The sequence below is a fragment of the Eublepharis macularius genome, chromosome 5 (genome assembly GCF_028583425.1).
Source record: "Eublepharis macularius isolate TG4126 chromosome 5, MPM_Emac_v1.0, whole genome shotgun sequence".
Taxonomy (NCBI): Eukaryota; Metazoa; Chordata; class Lepidosauria; order Squamata; family Eublepharidae; genus Eublepharis; species Eublepharis macularius.
The window spans coordinates 41,131,268-41,149,941 of record NC_072794.1 but is presented as its reverse complement, the minus strand read 5'-3'; the positions used below and the strand labels follow the sequence as shown (position 1 = coordinate 41,149,941).

Below are 18,674 nucleotides of genomic sequence, written 5' to 3'. Positions count from 1 at the left end.
TGTGGTTTCCTTCCTACGGGAAGAAGGCTGTACCATCTTTCCGTACCTCGATGACTGGCTCATCGTGGCTGAATCGGAGTCTAGGCTGGTGCAGGACATTGGCTTGGTACTTAGCACTTGCCAACGCCTGGGGCTCCTGGTGAACTTGGAGAAATCCAAGCTGGTGCCCAGCTGCAAGGTGTCCTACATTGGTGCGCTTTTAGACTCTGTGGAGGGTAAGGCCCTGCTCCCCTTGGAGAGGGCTCGGTCCCTAAGGGGTCTAGTGTCCATGTTTAAAAGGAACCGGTTCCAGTCTGTGCGCACTATCCAGTGCTTACTAGGGCATATGGCAGCGGCCACCTCTGTGGTGCCTTTTGCTAGGCTGCGTATGCGCCCTCTCCAGAACTGGTTTGTGCGGAGGTATGATGCTCTACTGCACCCTCCGTCCCTCAAATTCTCTATCCCGAGGGTCATCCTCTCCTCCTTGGACTGGTGGCTGTCTGATGACAACTTGTTTAGAGGGACCCCTTTCGGGTATCAACACCATGACATCACGGTTACCACTGATGCCTCTCTGTTGGGATGGGGGGCTTACTGTGGTGATGTGTCGGTGCAAGATGTCTGGTCTGACAGGGAAAAGACCCTCCATATCAATGTGCTTGAACTAAGGGCCATTCGTTTCGCACTTGTGTCTCTTACAGCACTGCTGAGAAATCGTCATGTCTTGGTGCAGACGGACAACACGACTGCCATGTACTACGTGAATCAGCAGGGGGGCACAGTGTCCTTGGCCCTGTGCCGGGAAGCCACACTCACTTGGCAGTGGGCTATCAAGAACGGCGTGTCGCTCCGTGCTATACACGTGGCTGGGTCAGACAATGCCCGGGCAGATGCCCTCAGCAGGGCCCCGTTACTAGACCACGAGTGGGAACTGAACGGAGAGTGCGTTGGGCCGATCTTCCGGATGTGGGGTCATCCAGTGATAGACGTGTTCGCCACTGCGGCGACCACCAAGGCCCACACGTTCTGTTCCAGGGCAGGGAGCGACCCCCTCTCTATTGGGGATGCCTTCCAGTTTACGTGGACGCAGGGCTTGCACTACATGTTTCCTCCGTTCCCCTTGATTCCCAGGGTCCTGTGCAAGATAGAGGAGGACGGGACGGACTGCATCCTGGTGGCCCCCTTCTGGCCACGGCAGGTTTGGTTCCCGAAGCTCCTGCGGATGTCCCAACGGACATATGTCAGTCTGCCCCCTCGGCAAGACCTTCTCCTAAGCGGGAGCCTGGTCCACCACGATCCCAGGAAGCTGCACCTAACGGCTTGGCGGATCGTTCCTCCCCGATAGGCTTTACTGACGAGGTACAGAGGGTCCTCCTGAATGCTCGTCGGCCATCCACTAGGCGCGCTTATGCGGCCAAGTGGCGCAGGTTTGAGCTCTGGGCACTTGCCAGAGGAGTGGTGCCTGACAACAGTCCCTTGGGGGTTGTGTTCGAGTATTTGTGCCACTTGCGTGGCCTGGGCTTGAAGGCTTCCTCCCTCAAGGTCCACCTGGCAGCGATATCAGCTGCTCACACCCGAGTTGAGGGTGCTACGGTGTTTTCTCACCCACAATCCCGCCAGTTCCTTAAGGGCATGTACAATCTTTACCCACCTGTGTCAGCGCCAGTGCCTCAGTGGTCGCTGTCCTTGGTGCTCTCACGTCTCATGTTGCCTCCATTTGAGCCTATGGCTACATGCCCCTTGGATATGCTATCCTACAAGGTAGCATTCTTGGTGGCCGTCACATCGGCCAGGAGGGTCAGTGAGCTGTCTGCACTGCGGTCTGACCCTCCCTTTCTTGTGTTTCATCCCAACAAGGTGGTCTTGCGTCCCTGCCTTGGGTTCCTGCCCAAGGTGGTGTCCGCCTTCCACCTCTCGCAGGATATCTCACTGCCTGCATTCTTTCCTCAACCTTCCTCTAAGGGGGAAAAGGCCCTCCATTCCCTAGACTTGAAGAGGGCCCTAGCCTATTACCTTGATAGGACAAAGGAATTCCGCACCTGTCCTCACCTGTTTGTATGTTTTGGGGCCAAGGACAAGGGTAACAGGGCTTCCTCGCAGACCCTGTCTAGGTGGATTGTGACGGCCATTAGCAAGGCCTATTCCCTGGCAGGGGTGGCTTGCCCGCTCCATGTCAGAGCCCACTCCACGCGTTCCCAAGCATCCTCTTCGGCACTCCTCAGGGGGGTGCCCCTGGTTAACATTTGTAAAGCAGCCACATGGTCCTCTGCAGACACCTTTGTCAGGCATTACGCCGTTGATGTCAATGCGGAGCAGGATGTATCTGTGGCCAAGGCTGTCTTACACTCCCTTTTTTCCTGAGGGAGTTTTGGAATGACTTTCTTGGCGTACCTGCTGGGTACCCTTGAGTGAAAGTGTGTATATATGTACCTGGGGGTGTGTATATATGTAGATATTTATGTGTCCTTACACAGTTTTTTACATAGATGTATATATGCATATCTATTTATTGTTGTTCTTGTTTGTTCAATAAAATTGTGTTGGACTTCACCCCCGCCTTCCTTATTGTGTGAAGCTTGGTACACTCCCATGTGTGGAGGCACAGAAGAACGAAGATGAAAACAGGGTTAACATACCTGTAACTTATGTTCATCGAGTTCTTCTGTGCTGACACACAACCCTCCCTCCTACCCCGCTGTGAACTCCAATGCACAATACTGTGATGGCTGTAACGGATATTGGTGTTTTTAAGGTGTTATGGCTGAAGTGTGTTGGTCAAGCGGCGGCAAAGGAGAACTGAGGGAAGGGGCCGTTGGTCGCTGTAGGATCACGTGACCGTTTGGGCGGGAAAACGGTCGCTGAGGCGCGCGACAAACGGCCCCTTCGGAGCCTTGGAAGCTCTAGAAAATTCTCCGGCGGCTGGCCTGCGCCTGCGCAGTCCCCATGTGTGTCAGCACAGAAGAACTCGATGAACATAAGTTACAGGTATGTTAACCCTGTTACATCAGAGTTGGTTTTCTCAAAGCCCAGCAACCAAAGTCAGAGTCCTATAATTTTCCCATTGTTATCCTCCTAATCTGAAACACCAGGTACTGGCCACTCGCCAAGTTTTCAAAGGGTCTGGTTTTAATATGCCTAAATATCAGGAACAAACATTAGTAACTTCTGAAAATAATATTCTTTATCAATTTTATATATGCAGTGCTACAGTTTAATAATATTAAAAATATTTTCTTTTGTTTAGGTGAATGTTTTCCTTGATCTGCATCAGTTAAAAACTGAAACAGATTTTTTAAAGAGCACACATGACACACAAGTAAAGATGTCTGCACTCGAATCTTCTATAACCCTCAAAGTGAGAAAAGACAGCAGTAGCTTTTATTCATCTGAAACATGCAGTGAAAATGTAAAGCTATTAATGGACTGGGTGAATGCAGTTTGTGCATTTTATGGCATCCAGGTAAATATTTTGTTTCCCATAAGCTTATTTTATGGTGACACAGCTCTCAGTTATTCTCCTGTTTGGTTAGTTGATTGGCTGAGGCTGGGATTTCAGGGCACATTTTTACAGTTTAATTTAAGCACAATATATTATTGGTATAGGAGATGAAACCAAAAATACTAAAGATAAAATAATCAACATTAAATGTTGCCTTCATCACCAAGTTTGTTGGAGGTCTTACAGCTAAATTTGGATGACTGCACTTTGTCATTGTAGGAAGAAATTGATACTATCAATATACTCAGTCATTGGAAAGTGCAGAGGTACTATTTACTTAAAGGAAACAATTGGGATGAATAATTTTATAATAATTTTAATAAGAAAATAGGTTATAAAAGTATGAAAAGGCATCAGTAGTAATCTCTGGCTAATACTTCAACAGCCAAAGTGAAAACTTTGGCAACTTTATGGAAATTTTGTGGTTTTATTCAAGTTTAAATGTAAATTATATGTTTTACTGTTGTAACCTGTCCTGAGCCCGCTTGTGGGGAGGGCAGGATAGAAGTCAAACAAACTATTGATGGGTATGGTTTCAAGTCCAGGAGACTTCACATAATTGAGAACAATAATGCTCTGTGGTGAGCAATGCAAGCAAACTTACACTGAAAGGACGTAGCTAATAGTACAGTAAACATTTCATTTTCCTCCATTCCTCCAGTTTCTGGTTAATCTAATGTACGAGATACTCTTATTGCTCTATCCTGCCCCCTACACAGAGGAATCCTTAGCAACCAAACCCCACCCTATTGAGAATGCCGTGGCAACAGCCCTCGTGTTTGGTGGGGTCCTGAGTCACAGACTCATCCTAGGCAGCAGTAAGACAAGCAGGCCAGCTTCCTAGGGGCTATCTGGCAGAGCTGGCTGATAACAAGAGGCCATATGTCGGAAGCGACTCGGTGGCACATAACACACTCAGTTTTCCTAGAGATTTCATGTTGATGTAGTTGGCTGGCCAAGTTACCTGTCAAAAGCAGGTGGGAAAAACATCCGTGCTACTTTAAAGTTCTTTAATATGTCATGAGGCATTTTTCCTTCTAGGTGTTTTTATGGTGTTGGGGGGAGATAGGCAGGAGAGTGGGCATTATGGAACCTTGGTCAATGATAATTGTCGAGAACTAACTTCTGTCAACACATGATTTGCAGCAATAAAAACTTGCATTATTCTGTGTTTTTTTGTTTTAACCAGGTGGAGAACTTCACAGTATCCTTCTCAGATGGAAGAGTACTGTGTTATTTGATTCATCATTATCATCCATGTTATATGCCTTTGGAAGCCATATCTCAGCATACAACCCAAACAGTGGAATGCACCAATAGTGGTACACTGACACAGAATTTTTCCTCTGAGTCTGACGATTCTCTGACTCTGTTGAATGGAACTTTTGGGCAAGGTAGGTTTGTTAAATGATGCTTCTAATAAATTGCAATGATCTATTGTATCTGATTGAACAGATACAATCCTTCTTCTCCTTTAATGCAGCTGTAACCACTTCGGCACTCTATAAAGAACTTTTGGACAATGAGAGAAAAAACTTCCAGCTGATTAATACTGCAGTTTCAGACCTTGGTGGTGTTCCAGCTATGATTCACCATGTAGATATGTCTAATACAATACCTGATGAGAAGGTGATGAGCATGCATTTGAAATTCATCATCACTTCATTCCATTGTAAAAAAAAAATACTAAGTTTCTGTATATTTCTGTTATCTAGGTGGTTATCACTTACGTGTCATTCCTGTGTTCACGGCTTCTAGATCTTTGTAAAGAGATTCGAGCAGCTCGATGTATTCAGTCTGCATGGAGGGAACACAGGCTGAAAAAAAAACTAGCTCAGGTACGTTTCAGGTGCCTTTTGCATTTTGCCCTTTTGCATTTAGCAGCAGATTTTGCATTTAGCAGGTGCATTTTGCATTTAGCAGCAGAAATTGAATCTCTAGGAAGAAGACAGTTCAGTCTACCATATTTTTTTCTCTCTTACTAGAACATCAAGCAAACCTTGAATGCAACAATCATAATTCAAAAGCACTGGAAAAGGTATTTGGCTCAGAGGGAACTTCAGAAATTAAAAACGACAAAGCAAGAAGAAGCTGAAAGAGTATCTTCTATAGTAATTCAGGTAATTCTGCACATGAAACCACTTGGTCACATTAGCTCTTATGTTCTGGAAAGACAGGGTGCTAACTCTGGTTGGATGGTACAAGATGCTAATGCAGAAAAGAAAAATCAGAATCTTATTTTTGGTATATAATAGATCTCGAAAATACGCTCAAGTTGCATGACACATTGAGGTAAGAAGTGTAAGATATTTGGAAGAGACACCAGTTGGAAAGCTTATGTAAGGTGGTCTCTTTTGATGAAGAACCCACAGTTTTAGAAAGGGAAATGAAAGCTGCACTCAAAGCAATTGGGAGAAACAAATCACCAGGAGTAGATGGGGTATCAATAGAGCTATTTCAAAGTACAGAATCCAAATCCATCAAAATCTTAACAAGAATAAGCCAACAAATATGGAAAACAAAATAGTGGCCTGCAGTTCAATCTACATTCTAATTCCCAAAAAAAGACATCACGACTGTGGTAACTATCAAACCGTCACATTAATTTCCCACATAAGCAACATGATGCTCAAAATGAAGCTTTGTTTTTTTACAATAAAGCTTCTCACCATATATGGAATAAAATGCCAGAAGTTCAAGCTGGATTCAGAAAGGGAAGAGGCCCTAGCGATCATATTACAGATTTGTCTCCCTATCTGTTCAATCTATGTTCAGCATATATACGGATAGGTGGATTAAATTTAGATGAATGTGGAGTAAACATTGGTGGAAGGAACATTGAGATATGCAGATGACACAACGATACTGGCAGAAAATAGTGAAGGTTTGAAATGGCTACTGATGGAAGATTAAAGGAGAAAGCACCAAAACATGAATATAGCTGAACATCAAGAAGACAAAAGAAAGACTAATAAGGAATTACACAATTTTAAGGTTGACAGTGAAGAAACTGATTGTTAAAAGATTTTCTGTTCCTTGGTTCAATCATCAGCCAAAAAAGAGATTGCAACCAAGAAATCAGGAGATTGCAACTTGAAATGACAGCCATGAAGGAACTAGAAAAAATCCATAAGTGTAAGGAAGGGCCACACTCTGGTATTCCCCATTATTATGTATGGAAGTACAAGTTGAATAACTGAAAGCTGATAGGAAAAAATTGATTAATTTGAAATGTGGTGTTGGAAGAAAGTTTTATGGATACCATAGACAAACAAAAAGGCAAATAAATGGGTTCTAGATCAAATCAAGTCTGAATTCTCCCTAGAAGCGAAAATGATGAAACTGAGGTTATTGTACTTTGATCACATCATGAGAAGATAAAATTCACTGGTAAAAACAGTAATGCTAAAAAAAGTTGAAGACTGTAGGGAAAGAGAAAGATGGATTGACTTGGTAAGGGAAGCCACACTTCCTTTTGCAAGACCTGAGCAAGGCTGTCAATGACAGGACATTTTGGAAGCTGTTAATTTGTAGGGTCACCATGTTGGAAGCTACTTAATAGCAAATAATGCACACACAAATTTTTCATCTAGCTGGATTGCTTGGAGTTGGAATTTCTACTCTGAATCTTGAAACTTCAATATCAAGTAAAATGTGGGGTTTACCACTTGGATACTTAGCCTTTGCTTGTAGAAAGAATCTTGTAACTCTTATAAGAAAGTTCAGATTCTAGGTCTTCTAGATTTACTTGGATATACCTTTGCACTCTTCTCTTTATCTAACGTCCAGCATTTGTGTTACAGATGTGGAATTAATAGTCTGCTTGATTATAGCTGCAAGACAATGAATTGCATGCTAGAAATTACGAGAAGCTCCTTTTTATAAATGATTGGTTAGTTTTAATCTGAAAATTAGCTCATGTATCCGAATTAATATACTGATATAGAAGCATTGGACATTTGAGTATTCAATCAGATAAGTTTATTGAAAAGTTCTTAGCCTTTGTAATGGCTTGGAATGAGAACGTTAGAGATGGAGTTGAACCTATCTTTCTGGTATAAAAAATATATATTTTTAAAAATTCCTAAATCCTTAGCAGAAAAGAAATGAGCAAGAGTCCAGTAGCACTTTGTGGTAGCGTATGAGCTTTTGTGAGCCGCAGCTCACCTCTTCAGATACTGTGGCTCACGAAAGCTCATACCCTACCACAAATTTTGTTGGTCTTATAGGTGCTACTGGACTCTTGTTCTTTTCTGCTGCTACAGACAGACTAACATTGCTACCCATCTTGATCTATCAGAAAAGAAATTGATTCAGTTGTGTATCACATTATCTTAATTATCTGTTTGATGCTAAAAGTATGTTTGAATTGAAATAATTGATAATTATGTTTTCCCTCCTAGAAATACTGGAGAAGATATTGTGCCAGAAGAAAGTATCAGCAGCTGCAGTATAATACAATCCTCATGCAAGCAAGGATAAGAATGTTGCATTCACATTCTGCTTATAAAAAGGTTCTCTCGGCTGCTCTCACCATTCAAAGGCACTGGCGGGCTTCATTAAGGGCAAAAAATGATTACCGAAGTTATCAAAAGTTGAAATCGTCAGCATTTGTGATTCAGTCTGCATTTAGAAGATGGAAAGGCTACAAAATGAAGCAGAAAATGGATGCCGAGATGATGTTGCAAGAGTTAGAACTAGCAAAAAAAGCAAGAGCTGCTGTTGTGATTCAATCATGGTACAGGATGATCAGAATCCGAAATAGTTACTTGTATGTTAGGCAAAGTGTTATCAAGATACAAGCCTGTTTTAGATGCATTCTAGCTAAATTCATTTACCAGCAAGAGAGAGCCACGATATTGACTATTCAGAAGTATTACAGAGCTTACAGACTGGGAAAAACTGAAAGGGAAATGTATCTGCAGAAACGTGAAGCAGTAGTAGTTCTTCAGTCTGCTTTTAGGGGAATGAAAGCTCGCTTATTAGTTCAACAGATGAAAGCAGCTTGCATCATTCAGTCATTTTGGAGAATGAGACAAGAGAGGCTAAGGTTTCTACATGTGAAACACTCTGTTATTGTAGTACAGTCCTATGTTAGAAAACAACAGCAGCTGAAAAGATACCAAGCGATTAAGGATGCTGCCTCTGCTATTCAGGCCCGATACAGAGCATATATAGCTTGTAAAAAAGCAGTTTCTGCTTACCAGAAGTTACGCTGTGCTGCTGTCATTTTACAATCTGCATTCAGAGCAAGACAAGCTAGGATGAAGGTCAATGTGCTGAAATCTGTAATAAAAATTCAATCCAGTTTTCGTGCTTATATTGTCCGGAAAAGATTTCTAAACTTAAAACTTGCCGCTGTCAAAATTCAGGCTTTTGTAAAGATGAGGCAAGCACGTAGATACTACTGTACATTAAGAGAAGCAGCCATATATGTCCAGCGAAGGTACCGTTCCCAGAAGCATGCCTTTCAGTTGAAAGAAGAATATGCAAAACTGAGAAGAGCTTGTGTAATAGTCCAAGCTGTTGTACGAGGAAATCACACTAGAAAATGGGTAAAGAGACGGCAAGAGGCTGCAATTGTACTTCAAGCCCAATACAGAATGAAGAGAGAGAGGCAACACTATCTGAGCCTGTGTAGAGCTTCTGCTGTTATCCAGTTACACTATCGTGCCTACAGAGAGAGAACCTGTCAGAGGCAGATCTTCTTGCAAATCAAAAAGGCGACTATCTGTTTGCAAGCAGCCTGCAGGGGCTATATACTACGAAAAACACTTCAACTTGAAAATGAAGCTGCACGCAAGATCCAAGCAGCTTTTAGGGCTCATGCTGCACGAAAGAAATACCAAGCCATGGTTCAAGCTTCCCTCATGATTCAGAGAAGGTATAGGGCTTACAAGGCAACATCCCAAATCCGAAAAAGTTTCTTAAGGACAAAAGCAGCCATTATCACCTTGCAGGCAGCTTCCCGTGGCTGGCTAGTAAGGAAACAGATTCAGAAGCAGCATGCTGCTGTGACTGTTATCCAGTCTGCTTTTAGAAAGTATATAGCTCTGAAAAAGTTCACAATGATGAGAAATGCTGCTCTAACACTTCAGCGGCATTACAGAGCTATAATTTCTGGTAGAGAGCAACGACAGGCATATGTTCTACTCCGTACCTGCATCATTCAACTTCAGGCAGCTTGGAGAGGTAGTGTGGTCAGAGCGCATATAAAAAGACAACACCAGAGTGCAGTAATCATACAGTCCTATTATAAGATGCACGTAATTCGAGCAAAGTTCAAAAGTTTAAGACAAGCTGCTATATTGGTTCAAAGGCGGTATTGTGCTGTTGTTCTAGCCAACTGCCAAAGGCAGGAATACCTTGCATTAAAGGAAGCAGCTGTTAAAATCCAGGCAGTTTACAGAGGTATGAGAACTAGGCGAAAAGTCCAACACATGCATCGTGCCGCTGTCTGTATCCAAACAGTGTTTAAGATGCATCAAGTTTACTCTAGATACCAGACATTGAAACTGGCAACGTCTATCATTCAGGTAAGATATAGAGCTCTTTGCCGAAGAAGACAGGAACAGACAAAGTACTTGGAGTTAAAAAAGGCATCCCTTATCCTTCAGTCTGCCTACAGAGGCATGAAGATTAGACAAGAGCAAAAAACTTTGCACCAGTCTGCAGTTTGTATTCAGTCCTTTTATCGAATGTACAAGCAGCGGAAATCTTTTCAACAATTAGTTGCAGCGACAAAAGTGATCCAGCAATGGTATCGTGGTTGCAAAGACCGAAATGTTCAGGTGCAAAAATACAGACAGATAAAGATTGCTACCCTCCAAATTCAGTCCAAATTCAGAGGCATGAAAGAGAGACACCATTTGAAAAAAATGCATGTGGCTGCCACCACCATTCAAAGGCGATTTAGAGCTTTTCGTCAACGGCAAAGTTTCATTTCTGTAAAGGCAGCTACTGTGACAATTCAGAGGAAATATCGAGGTACAGTACTAGCAAAACAGAAGCGTGGTGAGTACCTTTGCGTCCGTAAAGCTGCCATCATTGTGCAGTCAACCTTCAGAGGCATGTTGGCTAGGGAACGTGTGAAGAAAATGCATGCGGCTGCCACCACTATCCAAGCAAGCTCTAGAATGCGTATAGCACGAAATCATTACAGAGCTATGAAGCTTGCTTCTGTTGTAATACAACAACACTATAGAGCATACAGAAAAGCTAAAAACACTAGAGAACTATATTTAAGGCAGCGCCACTCTGCTTTAATCTTTCAGGCAGCCTACAGAGGAATGAAAATGCGACGCGCCTTAAAGAAATGGCATATTGCTGCAGCAATCATCCAGAGTCACTTTCGCATGCACAGGCAACGTTGTTCCTTCAGGAAGCTGCAATGGGCAGCCATAATTATACAGAAGAGATTCAGAACTAATCAGCTTAGCACAATGGCAATGCATCTGTACTCCTCCGCTGAGAGAACTGCTGCTAGTGTTCCGATGGCTTCTTACAACATGAAAGCAAGGCTACAGGGAAGGCATCATGCTGCCGTTGTGCTTCAAAGGAGTTTTAAAATGTGGAGACACCGTAGAAAATACCTTGCTTATCAAGCGGCTGCTGTCATCCTTCAGAGACGATACAGAGCCCTGATTTTGTCAAGAAGGCAAGCTCAAGAATACCTTTGCCTTCGCACAGCAGTTATTTGTATTCAGTCTTTCTACAGAGGTTTTAAAGTAAGAAGAAAAGTTCGGCGCATGCATTCTGCAGCAAGAGTAATTCAGGCAGAATTTAGAGTGCATCAGGAAAGGCTTTCTTACCAGAGACTGCAGCATGCTGCTGCCACCATACAAAATTACTACCGAGCATACCTAAAAGGAAAACATCAGCGAAAGGTATACCTTGTGATTTGGAAGGCTGCAGTGGTGATTCAGGCCTCTTACAGAGGTATGAGAGGGAGGCAAGAACTGCATCACATGCATGTCTCTGCAAGTGTAATTCAGTCTTTTTACCGTATGCGTGTGCAGCGTAAACGCTATAAACAGCTATGCTGGGCTGCAATAACTATTCAGTCTGCTTATCGTGGAATGGTAGCATGTAGAAAGGCAAAAGAAATACATACAGTAAGGAATGTTCAGCCTTGCTTTCACATGGCTGTGGATGACAAGATGACTCAATACAGAACTGCAGCTATTACATTACAGGCTCTGTACCGGGCAAATAAAGCCAGAGTGCAGTACCAGAAATACAGGAAAGCTGCTATTGTAATACAAAGGTATTTTCGGTCTTTCTTGGCCATGCAACATCAACGAAGAGTTTACGTACAAACTCTGAGGAGCATCATTGTTGTACAAGCGACTGTGAGAGGATTCCTTGAACGCAGAAGAGTCTGCCGAATAAAAAGTGCAGCAAAAATGCAGGTATTTATCACTATTGCTCTAGCACTAATTGCTGCCAGTTACAATAGTATATGTTGATACATAACTCACTGTTAAAATCCATGTTGGACATATAGATGCTTATGGGGCAATTGTAACAATTATTTATTTATTTATTTATTCAATTTATATACCGCCCATCCCCAGGGGCTCTGGGCGGTGAACAGTTAAAATCGATAAAAACAAAAACTATAATCAATATACAAATAATAAAACAAATTAACAAGGTGCAGTGGTGGGGAGAACCTTCCCCACCCCAAAGGTGGGAGGCCGACATGGCACCGCCCCCTTCAATCACCAAATGCCTGGCGGAACAGCTCTGTCTTACAGGCCCGGCGGAACGATAATATGTCCCGCTGGGCCCAGTTCTGTACCTGAAAATTCATCTGTGACTTTCCCAACCAAATTATTTTCCTGTTTTTTCTGATATCTTAAAAATATGTCAAATCAATTTCTGTATTGAAGCAAAGAGCAGATTTTTTTCCTATTAAATTTAAGGACTTTTAAAAATATTTAACTTTAGTTGGCTCATAACCAAACTGTTCTGCTGAGTAGGAAGCAGAAATGAAAGCCGCTGGAAAAACTTGTAGCTTGTGTTGAGTGTATGTTGATAGTTACGTGAGGTGGGTTTGAGGTGGGGCTGTTGATTGCTGCACTAATAACTATTCTGGGTGTTGAGTGGTCTTTCCCATGAAGCCTGTTTTCAGTGTTTCTGTGTAGTCTTTGACAGAGAGACAGTGTAATAGAAAATACTTTCTGCTGAAGTTTTCAAAGTTTTCATAGATTTGAATATGCTGAAAGGCCATCCTAAAACTGAACTGTCTCTCTGGTTTGAATATCTTTGGAGAGCACTAATTTATTTCACTTTCCCCTCTAGATATTAGAACAGAATCAGCAAAGTTCTCTACTTCGTTTTATAGCTTTTGCATATCATCATCTTGCTGCTGTTAAAATTCAGAAAGCTTTCCGAATTCATCTTCTCCGGAAGCAAGAACAGATGCAACTCGCATCTGTTTTATATATTCAGGTTAGTTTTGGGGAACAAAAGACATTCCTTCCATTAAATGCATTCACTTTTGTACACAAAAACGCTTGATCATGTCTCTATAGATTATGTTGCTGAAGCTTGTGCTGAAGTTCAAACATCCATATAAATCTTTTGTTAAACTCTTAAAAGATGTGTTCACCTGTAGCAAGATGAAAAAGTTGCTTTTTTGTCCTTTCTGTTTGTTTTAAACAGAGATGGTATCGTGCAAAAGTACAGAGGAGGGAATTCCTACAATATCTTGAGAAAATTGTTAAAATTCAGAGAATGGTGAGGAAATGGATGAAGTATAAGAATGCAAGTTCAGGCAAAGTCCAGAAAGGCATGAGCCAAAAGACCCTAAATAACGGAATTACTAAATTTCAGGTAAATAAATAGAAATGCTTCTCTTTGTGCCATAGAATGATGATGAAAACTTTTTATTTTGTTACTTGCATATACATGTTTCCCCCCCCCCTTCGGGTAAATAAATTAATCTTTGGAGCATGAAAAATGATGCTGTAGATGCTTAGAGGATGGAGCTCTTGACTCCACGTGTATCCTGGCTCCATCAGTTGTTTGGCACTGATTCGTGCTGATCAGGGGGAGAGTCTCCCTCAAAACAGCTGATGGAACCTGCATTCGAGCCCTCTAGGTGCATCCTGGCCCCATCAGCTGTTTGGCACTGATTGGAAAGGTGCTGAACAGCTGATGGATCTAGGCACCCCTGAGTCCGGGCACACTGGCTCCATTATTTGTTCAGAACTGGAGGGGGGGTCACCTGCCCATCAGAACAAAACAGCTGATGAGGCTAGAATGAGCCTCAAGCTCAGCTGCCCATCAGTGCTGTGCAGCTGCTGGGGCCAAGACGCCTTTTCTGTCTCCAGGTTCTGCCATGGCTTTCCACTCTGAAGGGAACATGAGTATGTGTGGTTCACTTGCTGAAACATGTGGTGGCCCAGGAAAACGAGTAAGAGGAAAAGCAGCACTTCATTCTGCCATGAGTACATGAAGCTACTTTATACCAAGTCAGACCATGGGTATAGCTATGCCTAGCTGTGAGGGGGGGGGAAGCATACATAGGGAGAACACAACTGTGGAGGGGGATTGCTATAATTCTGCTCCCCCTGATCCAGGTAGTAGCTCTAGTTTGTGAAGTGCCTTTTGTCAACAAAAAGGTTGTCTCCTCTTTACTGAAGTATCATCCCTGAAACTTTATGTGAATAACCTGCTTTATTCTATAAGCCTGTGCTTCATTCCATAATCCTGTGACCATGAGATCACTTTCAGAAGTTGCTGGGTGGTTAACACTGAAATTATTTCCATGTGCTTTCCCAGATATTCCCTCTCTTTAATGAATGAATTCTTTGTTTGTAGGCTTTGTGGCGAGGGTATTCGTGGAGGAAGAAGACTGATACTGATGAAACTAGAGCTCTACGAGATAGTTTGGTGATGGCCAATAAAGAAAGCAAAGAAGAGATGAAGCTGTGTAATAGAACTGCTTTTGCCATTGATCGCCTTCTAAAATACAGACATTTTTCATACATTCTAGCAGCTTTAAAAGACCTGGGTTAGTAATACGTAACTTGTAAAATCATTTCCAATATAGCAATATATAAGCTACCAGTTTCTCTGATTTGGTATATATTAATTGCAAAAAAAATAGCCTCTCATTTTACTTGGTAAAGCACCAGAAATTAAATACTTTATGAAACTCATTATTGGTACCTTATGACGAACACATGTGTTCCACTTCCAACTTAAAAGCGTAAAACCAGTAACTTAATTAGATTCTTCATTCTAGGATTGTTTGTCATCAGGAGCTTCTCGGCACTGAATTGGGCCAAAAGCTCAGAGTATTCATTGTTACAGAGAATATAATTAAATTGCAGGCTCAAGAAATAAATTATATCTTCTGAAGGTAAATTAAATTCTGGTTTGGGGTTGCAAGTTGAGAATTGATTGAATATGGCAGGTTGCTGATAAGTGTTTTTCTAGTGTGAGCTGAAGGGTTCGTGGGAGATGCCTGTATCTCCCTACCATTGAGCACATAAGGATGGATCCAGCCATTCTGCTCAGCAAAGTTTGAAGCCTTTTGTCGACTTAAGTGGTTCTCAACAGAAGAGGAAGACTTCTTAAGTTGAAGAAAAGCTTCAGAATTTGCTGACTGGATCCATTCCAGGGTTATGAATTGAGAGCTGAGCCAATTCCTTGTAGACATGGCTTCCTCCCTGCCAAGTTGCTTTAAAACTGGTCTTGGAAAAACAGCCATTCTTCCTACTCTCAAACTAAGGACTTCTGAGCTTGCAATTTAGCTTGAAAAGCCTATTGTGTCTCTGAAGATACAAGGAGCACTATTTGATTCCCAGAACTCCTGCGTGCACCTACTTTTAATACAGGTTAGCTGCTGTTGCAACAGGTAGCTGACTCTTGTCCCATTTTACATGTGCTTCAAATCCTCTCTTGGCTGACACCATGAGTAATGTAGTTCCTAGGATGGTTGACACAAGATTTGTTGACCCTTGGAGCTACAAGTGCCTACATCAAGTTTTTCGGGCGGGGTGGGGGGGTGTTAAGAGATTCTTCCCTCTTTCTGTCTGTCAACCTGCTGTGTATGTCAGCCTCCAAAACAGGCAAATTGGATTAGGGAGAGAGGAGAGGAAGAGTTCTTCAGCTCAGTTATCCACTCTGCTGGAGAAGAATTTGTGATTCGACTAGTGAAGGTAAATGTTAAAAAGCTGCTGAAACCGGTAATCCAAACACAGGAAGTGTGTTTTCTTCTATCTGTTTTCTTCTATCTGTTGTACAAGGAACTGCTGCAGCTAGGAATGGGTGGCTGCTGCGGTCTAGGATCAAAAGTGTGGGAGTAAAGGCTTTTTTGTGTGAAATATATTGCCCAGGTTTATATTGGATGTGATCATGCTTTCTTTGCCTAAATATCACAGAGAGCCCCTAGCATATATTGATACCAATTTATTTTTCTAACATATTCTCACTGTTGATTTTTGGAGAACATGTTGGTCATAGTTGCTTGTTTTCCTTCCTCAGAGGTTGTAACCAGATTATCTCCTGTTTGCTGTGAGAATATGGCCCAAACGGAAGCAGTCCCCACTATTTTTACATTGATTCGGAGCTGCAACCGCAGTGTCCCTAGTATGGATGTTATCAGATACTCAGTTCAAATCCTGCTTAATTTATCAAAGGTATTGGTATACTTTGTTGAGAATTCCCTCTTTTTATAATCAGTTTGTATTGTAAATATTTTTGCTTCAACGCAATGATACACATTTCATTTTCCTCAATTTTTGGATGAAGCTATCTATTTCATCATGGCTTTGAGACAATTAAAATTTATATCAATGGTGGAATCATTGGCTGGAGTTCCATAAAGCATGTATGTGCCTGGAAGAATTTCCTCTTGCAGAACAGGACTTTTTCACTGTTCCCTTCTGCCAGCAGCCCCAAATGCCCCCCAAAATACTTAGCAGAAATTCTCCATTGGATCAAACTTGTCTTGTAAACAGTAAGAAAGTTTTTCAGTTTGATATTGAAATCAAGCCTACTAGTCTAAACTCACACTTTTCTAGTCATTCTTTGCAAACTTATAGGCTTGGCAGTTCACTTAAATATTGGCTTCATATGTGAGCATATGATTTATTATGTAAAAATGAACACAAGTGAACTTTAGTCTTCAGAAGTCAAGCTGTTGTCTAAAATCACAAGCAGACTAAGCCAAGTGGTCTTTTGCTTATGCTGCCTATATTGACCTTTTACACAGTGTGGGGTGGGGCTCTTTTATCATAGATAACAGTAACTAGACATAGTCTTTCTACATACTGTAAAAATGATTTGCATCTGCATGTCCAGTGGCTCTCGTTGTCATGCCTGTGTAGCTCAAAGGCGAGACTCTTAAGGATGTACTGTAAATGAGTGGTGTGTTTCTTTTCAAGTATGAGAAGACAACTCAAGCTGTTTATGCAGTGGAAAATTCAGTAGATACGTTGTTGGAACTACTTCAGATGTACCGTGAGAGACCTGGAGACAAAGTTTCAGAGAGAGCTGGGAACATTTTTACCAAGACCTGTTGCCTGTTGGCTCTTCTTTCAAAGGATTCAGCAAGTGCATTTGTAAGTGCGATGCCTCTTTCCTTATGTTAACAGAGCTGACTTGCTTCTTAAATTGTCTTCGGGGTAGCGAGGAAGACATTAGAAACATCCAGCACAGCAACTCTTAGGTATACTGATTTTGCAGGTAATGTAAAGCCAATCTGTGCAAATTGCATTTCATCTTGTAGGACAATGTGAAGGATCTCTATCAAGCCGCAGGAGATCATATTACATATTTCTACAGAGATTGCATTTATCAATCAGGTAGTGCACTAGTATCTCAAATATCTACTAAACTTCAGGATCAGATCCATGTTTTCCCTTCAAAGGGACAATTGTTTATTTCTCTTTTCTTTTGCCTGGACTTGAGTGTGTAAAATACAGCTCTCACTGTAATGTGAGAGCTGATTAGGCTAAAGATGTGGGCTTTGGAATAAATGATTTTTTTACTTGGGAAGTATTTGTACTCCCAGGTTTGGATCATCTCTGAGATTCTGTGCATGCTGTTCTTTTTCACTGGCAAAGTCACAAGTTAGTATTCCCATTTACTATTAGCTTGTGTTCCCCTCCAATGGAGAGACTGAGTTTTAAAACCAGACAAGTTCCTACAAATCAGTCATCATTCTGCTAGGCTTTGTGAGGGCTTCAGCTTTTCTAGTGCCAAATAGAATTAAGAGTGTAGAAACTGAAGAGGGAGCTGAGAAGTTCCTTGGGCCTTGTGAGACAGTAACTGCTTTTCCATGGAATGATGCGGTTTGCAGGTTTAGATACTAAATAGTGCCCTTAGAAATTGACCCCTGATTCAGCCGCTGGTCTCTCACTTAAGAAACTGATAGCTTTTGGGGGGTGAAAAATTTGGAGTGTGGTTTTTGGGTATTATGATATCTCTGAGCTAATATTGTGCCGCTTCTGTGCATTATGCATACAGAAGAGGTGGTCCGCATAGTCTGGAGAAATTCAAAAAACAATTAATAAAAGTGCAGTATATTTGTATTTCTTTTAATTCTTAAGATTTTACAGTTCTGTTTTTCAACAAAAATGGTGGCTTTTTTAGGAAATCCGACGCAATCCTCGAGTGATAGCTCGTCTTCAAAGCCTGTTTAAACTAACCTCTCGTAAACATCAAATGGATGCCCAAAGAGTGCTTGCCAAGCAAAAGACAAGTGCATTCAGAAATGGTCACTGCTCTGTTCCAGTCACTCCTGTAAGAACAAAAGTAGTTTCTAGGTAAGGCATTAAACGATTGTGATCTAAAGTTGTTCTTAAAATTTTCACTTGCACTTAAAGAATTCTTGTTTCATCCTACAGACAAAGGCCAGACTGGGTGTTGAGAAAAGATAATATGCAAGAAATTGTTGATCCACTGCAAGCAATTCAAATGGTGATGGATACATTTGGAATTTCCTGCTACTGATAGGTGGATATTGTGTCTGATTAAAAAAAAATCGATTCAGTAGTGATCATGACAGTTTTACTTGTCTGCAGCTATATATGTTTGTTTCTGTATATATCCTGATTGGCATACTTTAATATTTTGTATGAAACATTTTTTAAAAAATTTCTTACAAAAATTAACAAATGTATAATGTATACTTTTTTAGATTGCTGTTGTATACAGTATAATGCAACACTTTAAA

The 18,674-nt window shown here is 41.6% G+C and overlaps 1 protein-coding gene across 1 annotated transcript in view; it reads left to right on the top strand.

The window, feature by feature from the left end:
* Nucleotides 1–18,674, top strand: part of ASPM (assembly factor for spindle microtubules) — a 40,684-nt gene extending 22,010 nt beyond the window's left edge. Inside the window, exons 13-25 of the mRNA XM_054981461.1 lie at nucleotides 3,224–3,439; nucleotides 4,668–4,872; nucleotides 4,962–5,107; nucleotides 5,194–5,316; nucleotides 5,464–5,598; nucleotides 7,882–11,889; nucleotides 12,785–12,934; nucleotides 13,148–13,318; nucleotides 14,309–14,501; nucleotides 15,980–16,134; nucleotides 16,882–17,058; nucleotides 18,092–18,264; nucleotides 18,346–18,674. Of these exons, the coding sequence (XP_054837436.1) occupies nucleotides 3,224–3,439; nucleotides 4,668–4,872; nucleotides 4,962–5,107; nucleotides 5,194–5,316; nucleotides 5,464–5,598; nucleotides 7,882–11,889; nucleotides 12,785–12,934; nucleotides 13,148–13,318; nucleotides 14,309–14,501; nucleotides 15,980–16,134; nucleotides 16,882–17,058; nucleotides 18,092–18,264; nucleotides 18,346–18,451 (5,958 nt within the window). The 3' untranslated portion in view covers nucleotides 18,452–18,674. The remainder of the gene's footprint in view (nucleotides 1–3,223; nucleotides 3,440–4,667; nucleotides 4,873–4,961; nucleotides 5,108–5,193; nucleotides 5,317–5,463; nucleotides 5,599–7,881; nucleotides 11,890–12,784; nucleotides 12,935–13,147; nucleotides 13,319–14,308; nucleotides 14,502–15,979; nucleotides 16,135–16,881; nucleotides 17,059–18,091; nucleotides 18,265–18,345) is intronic.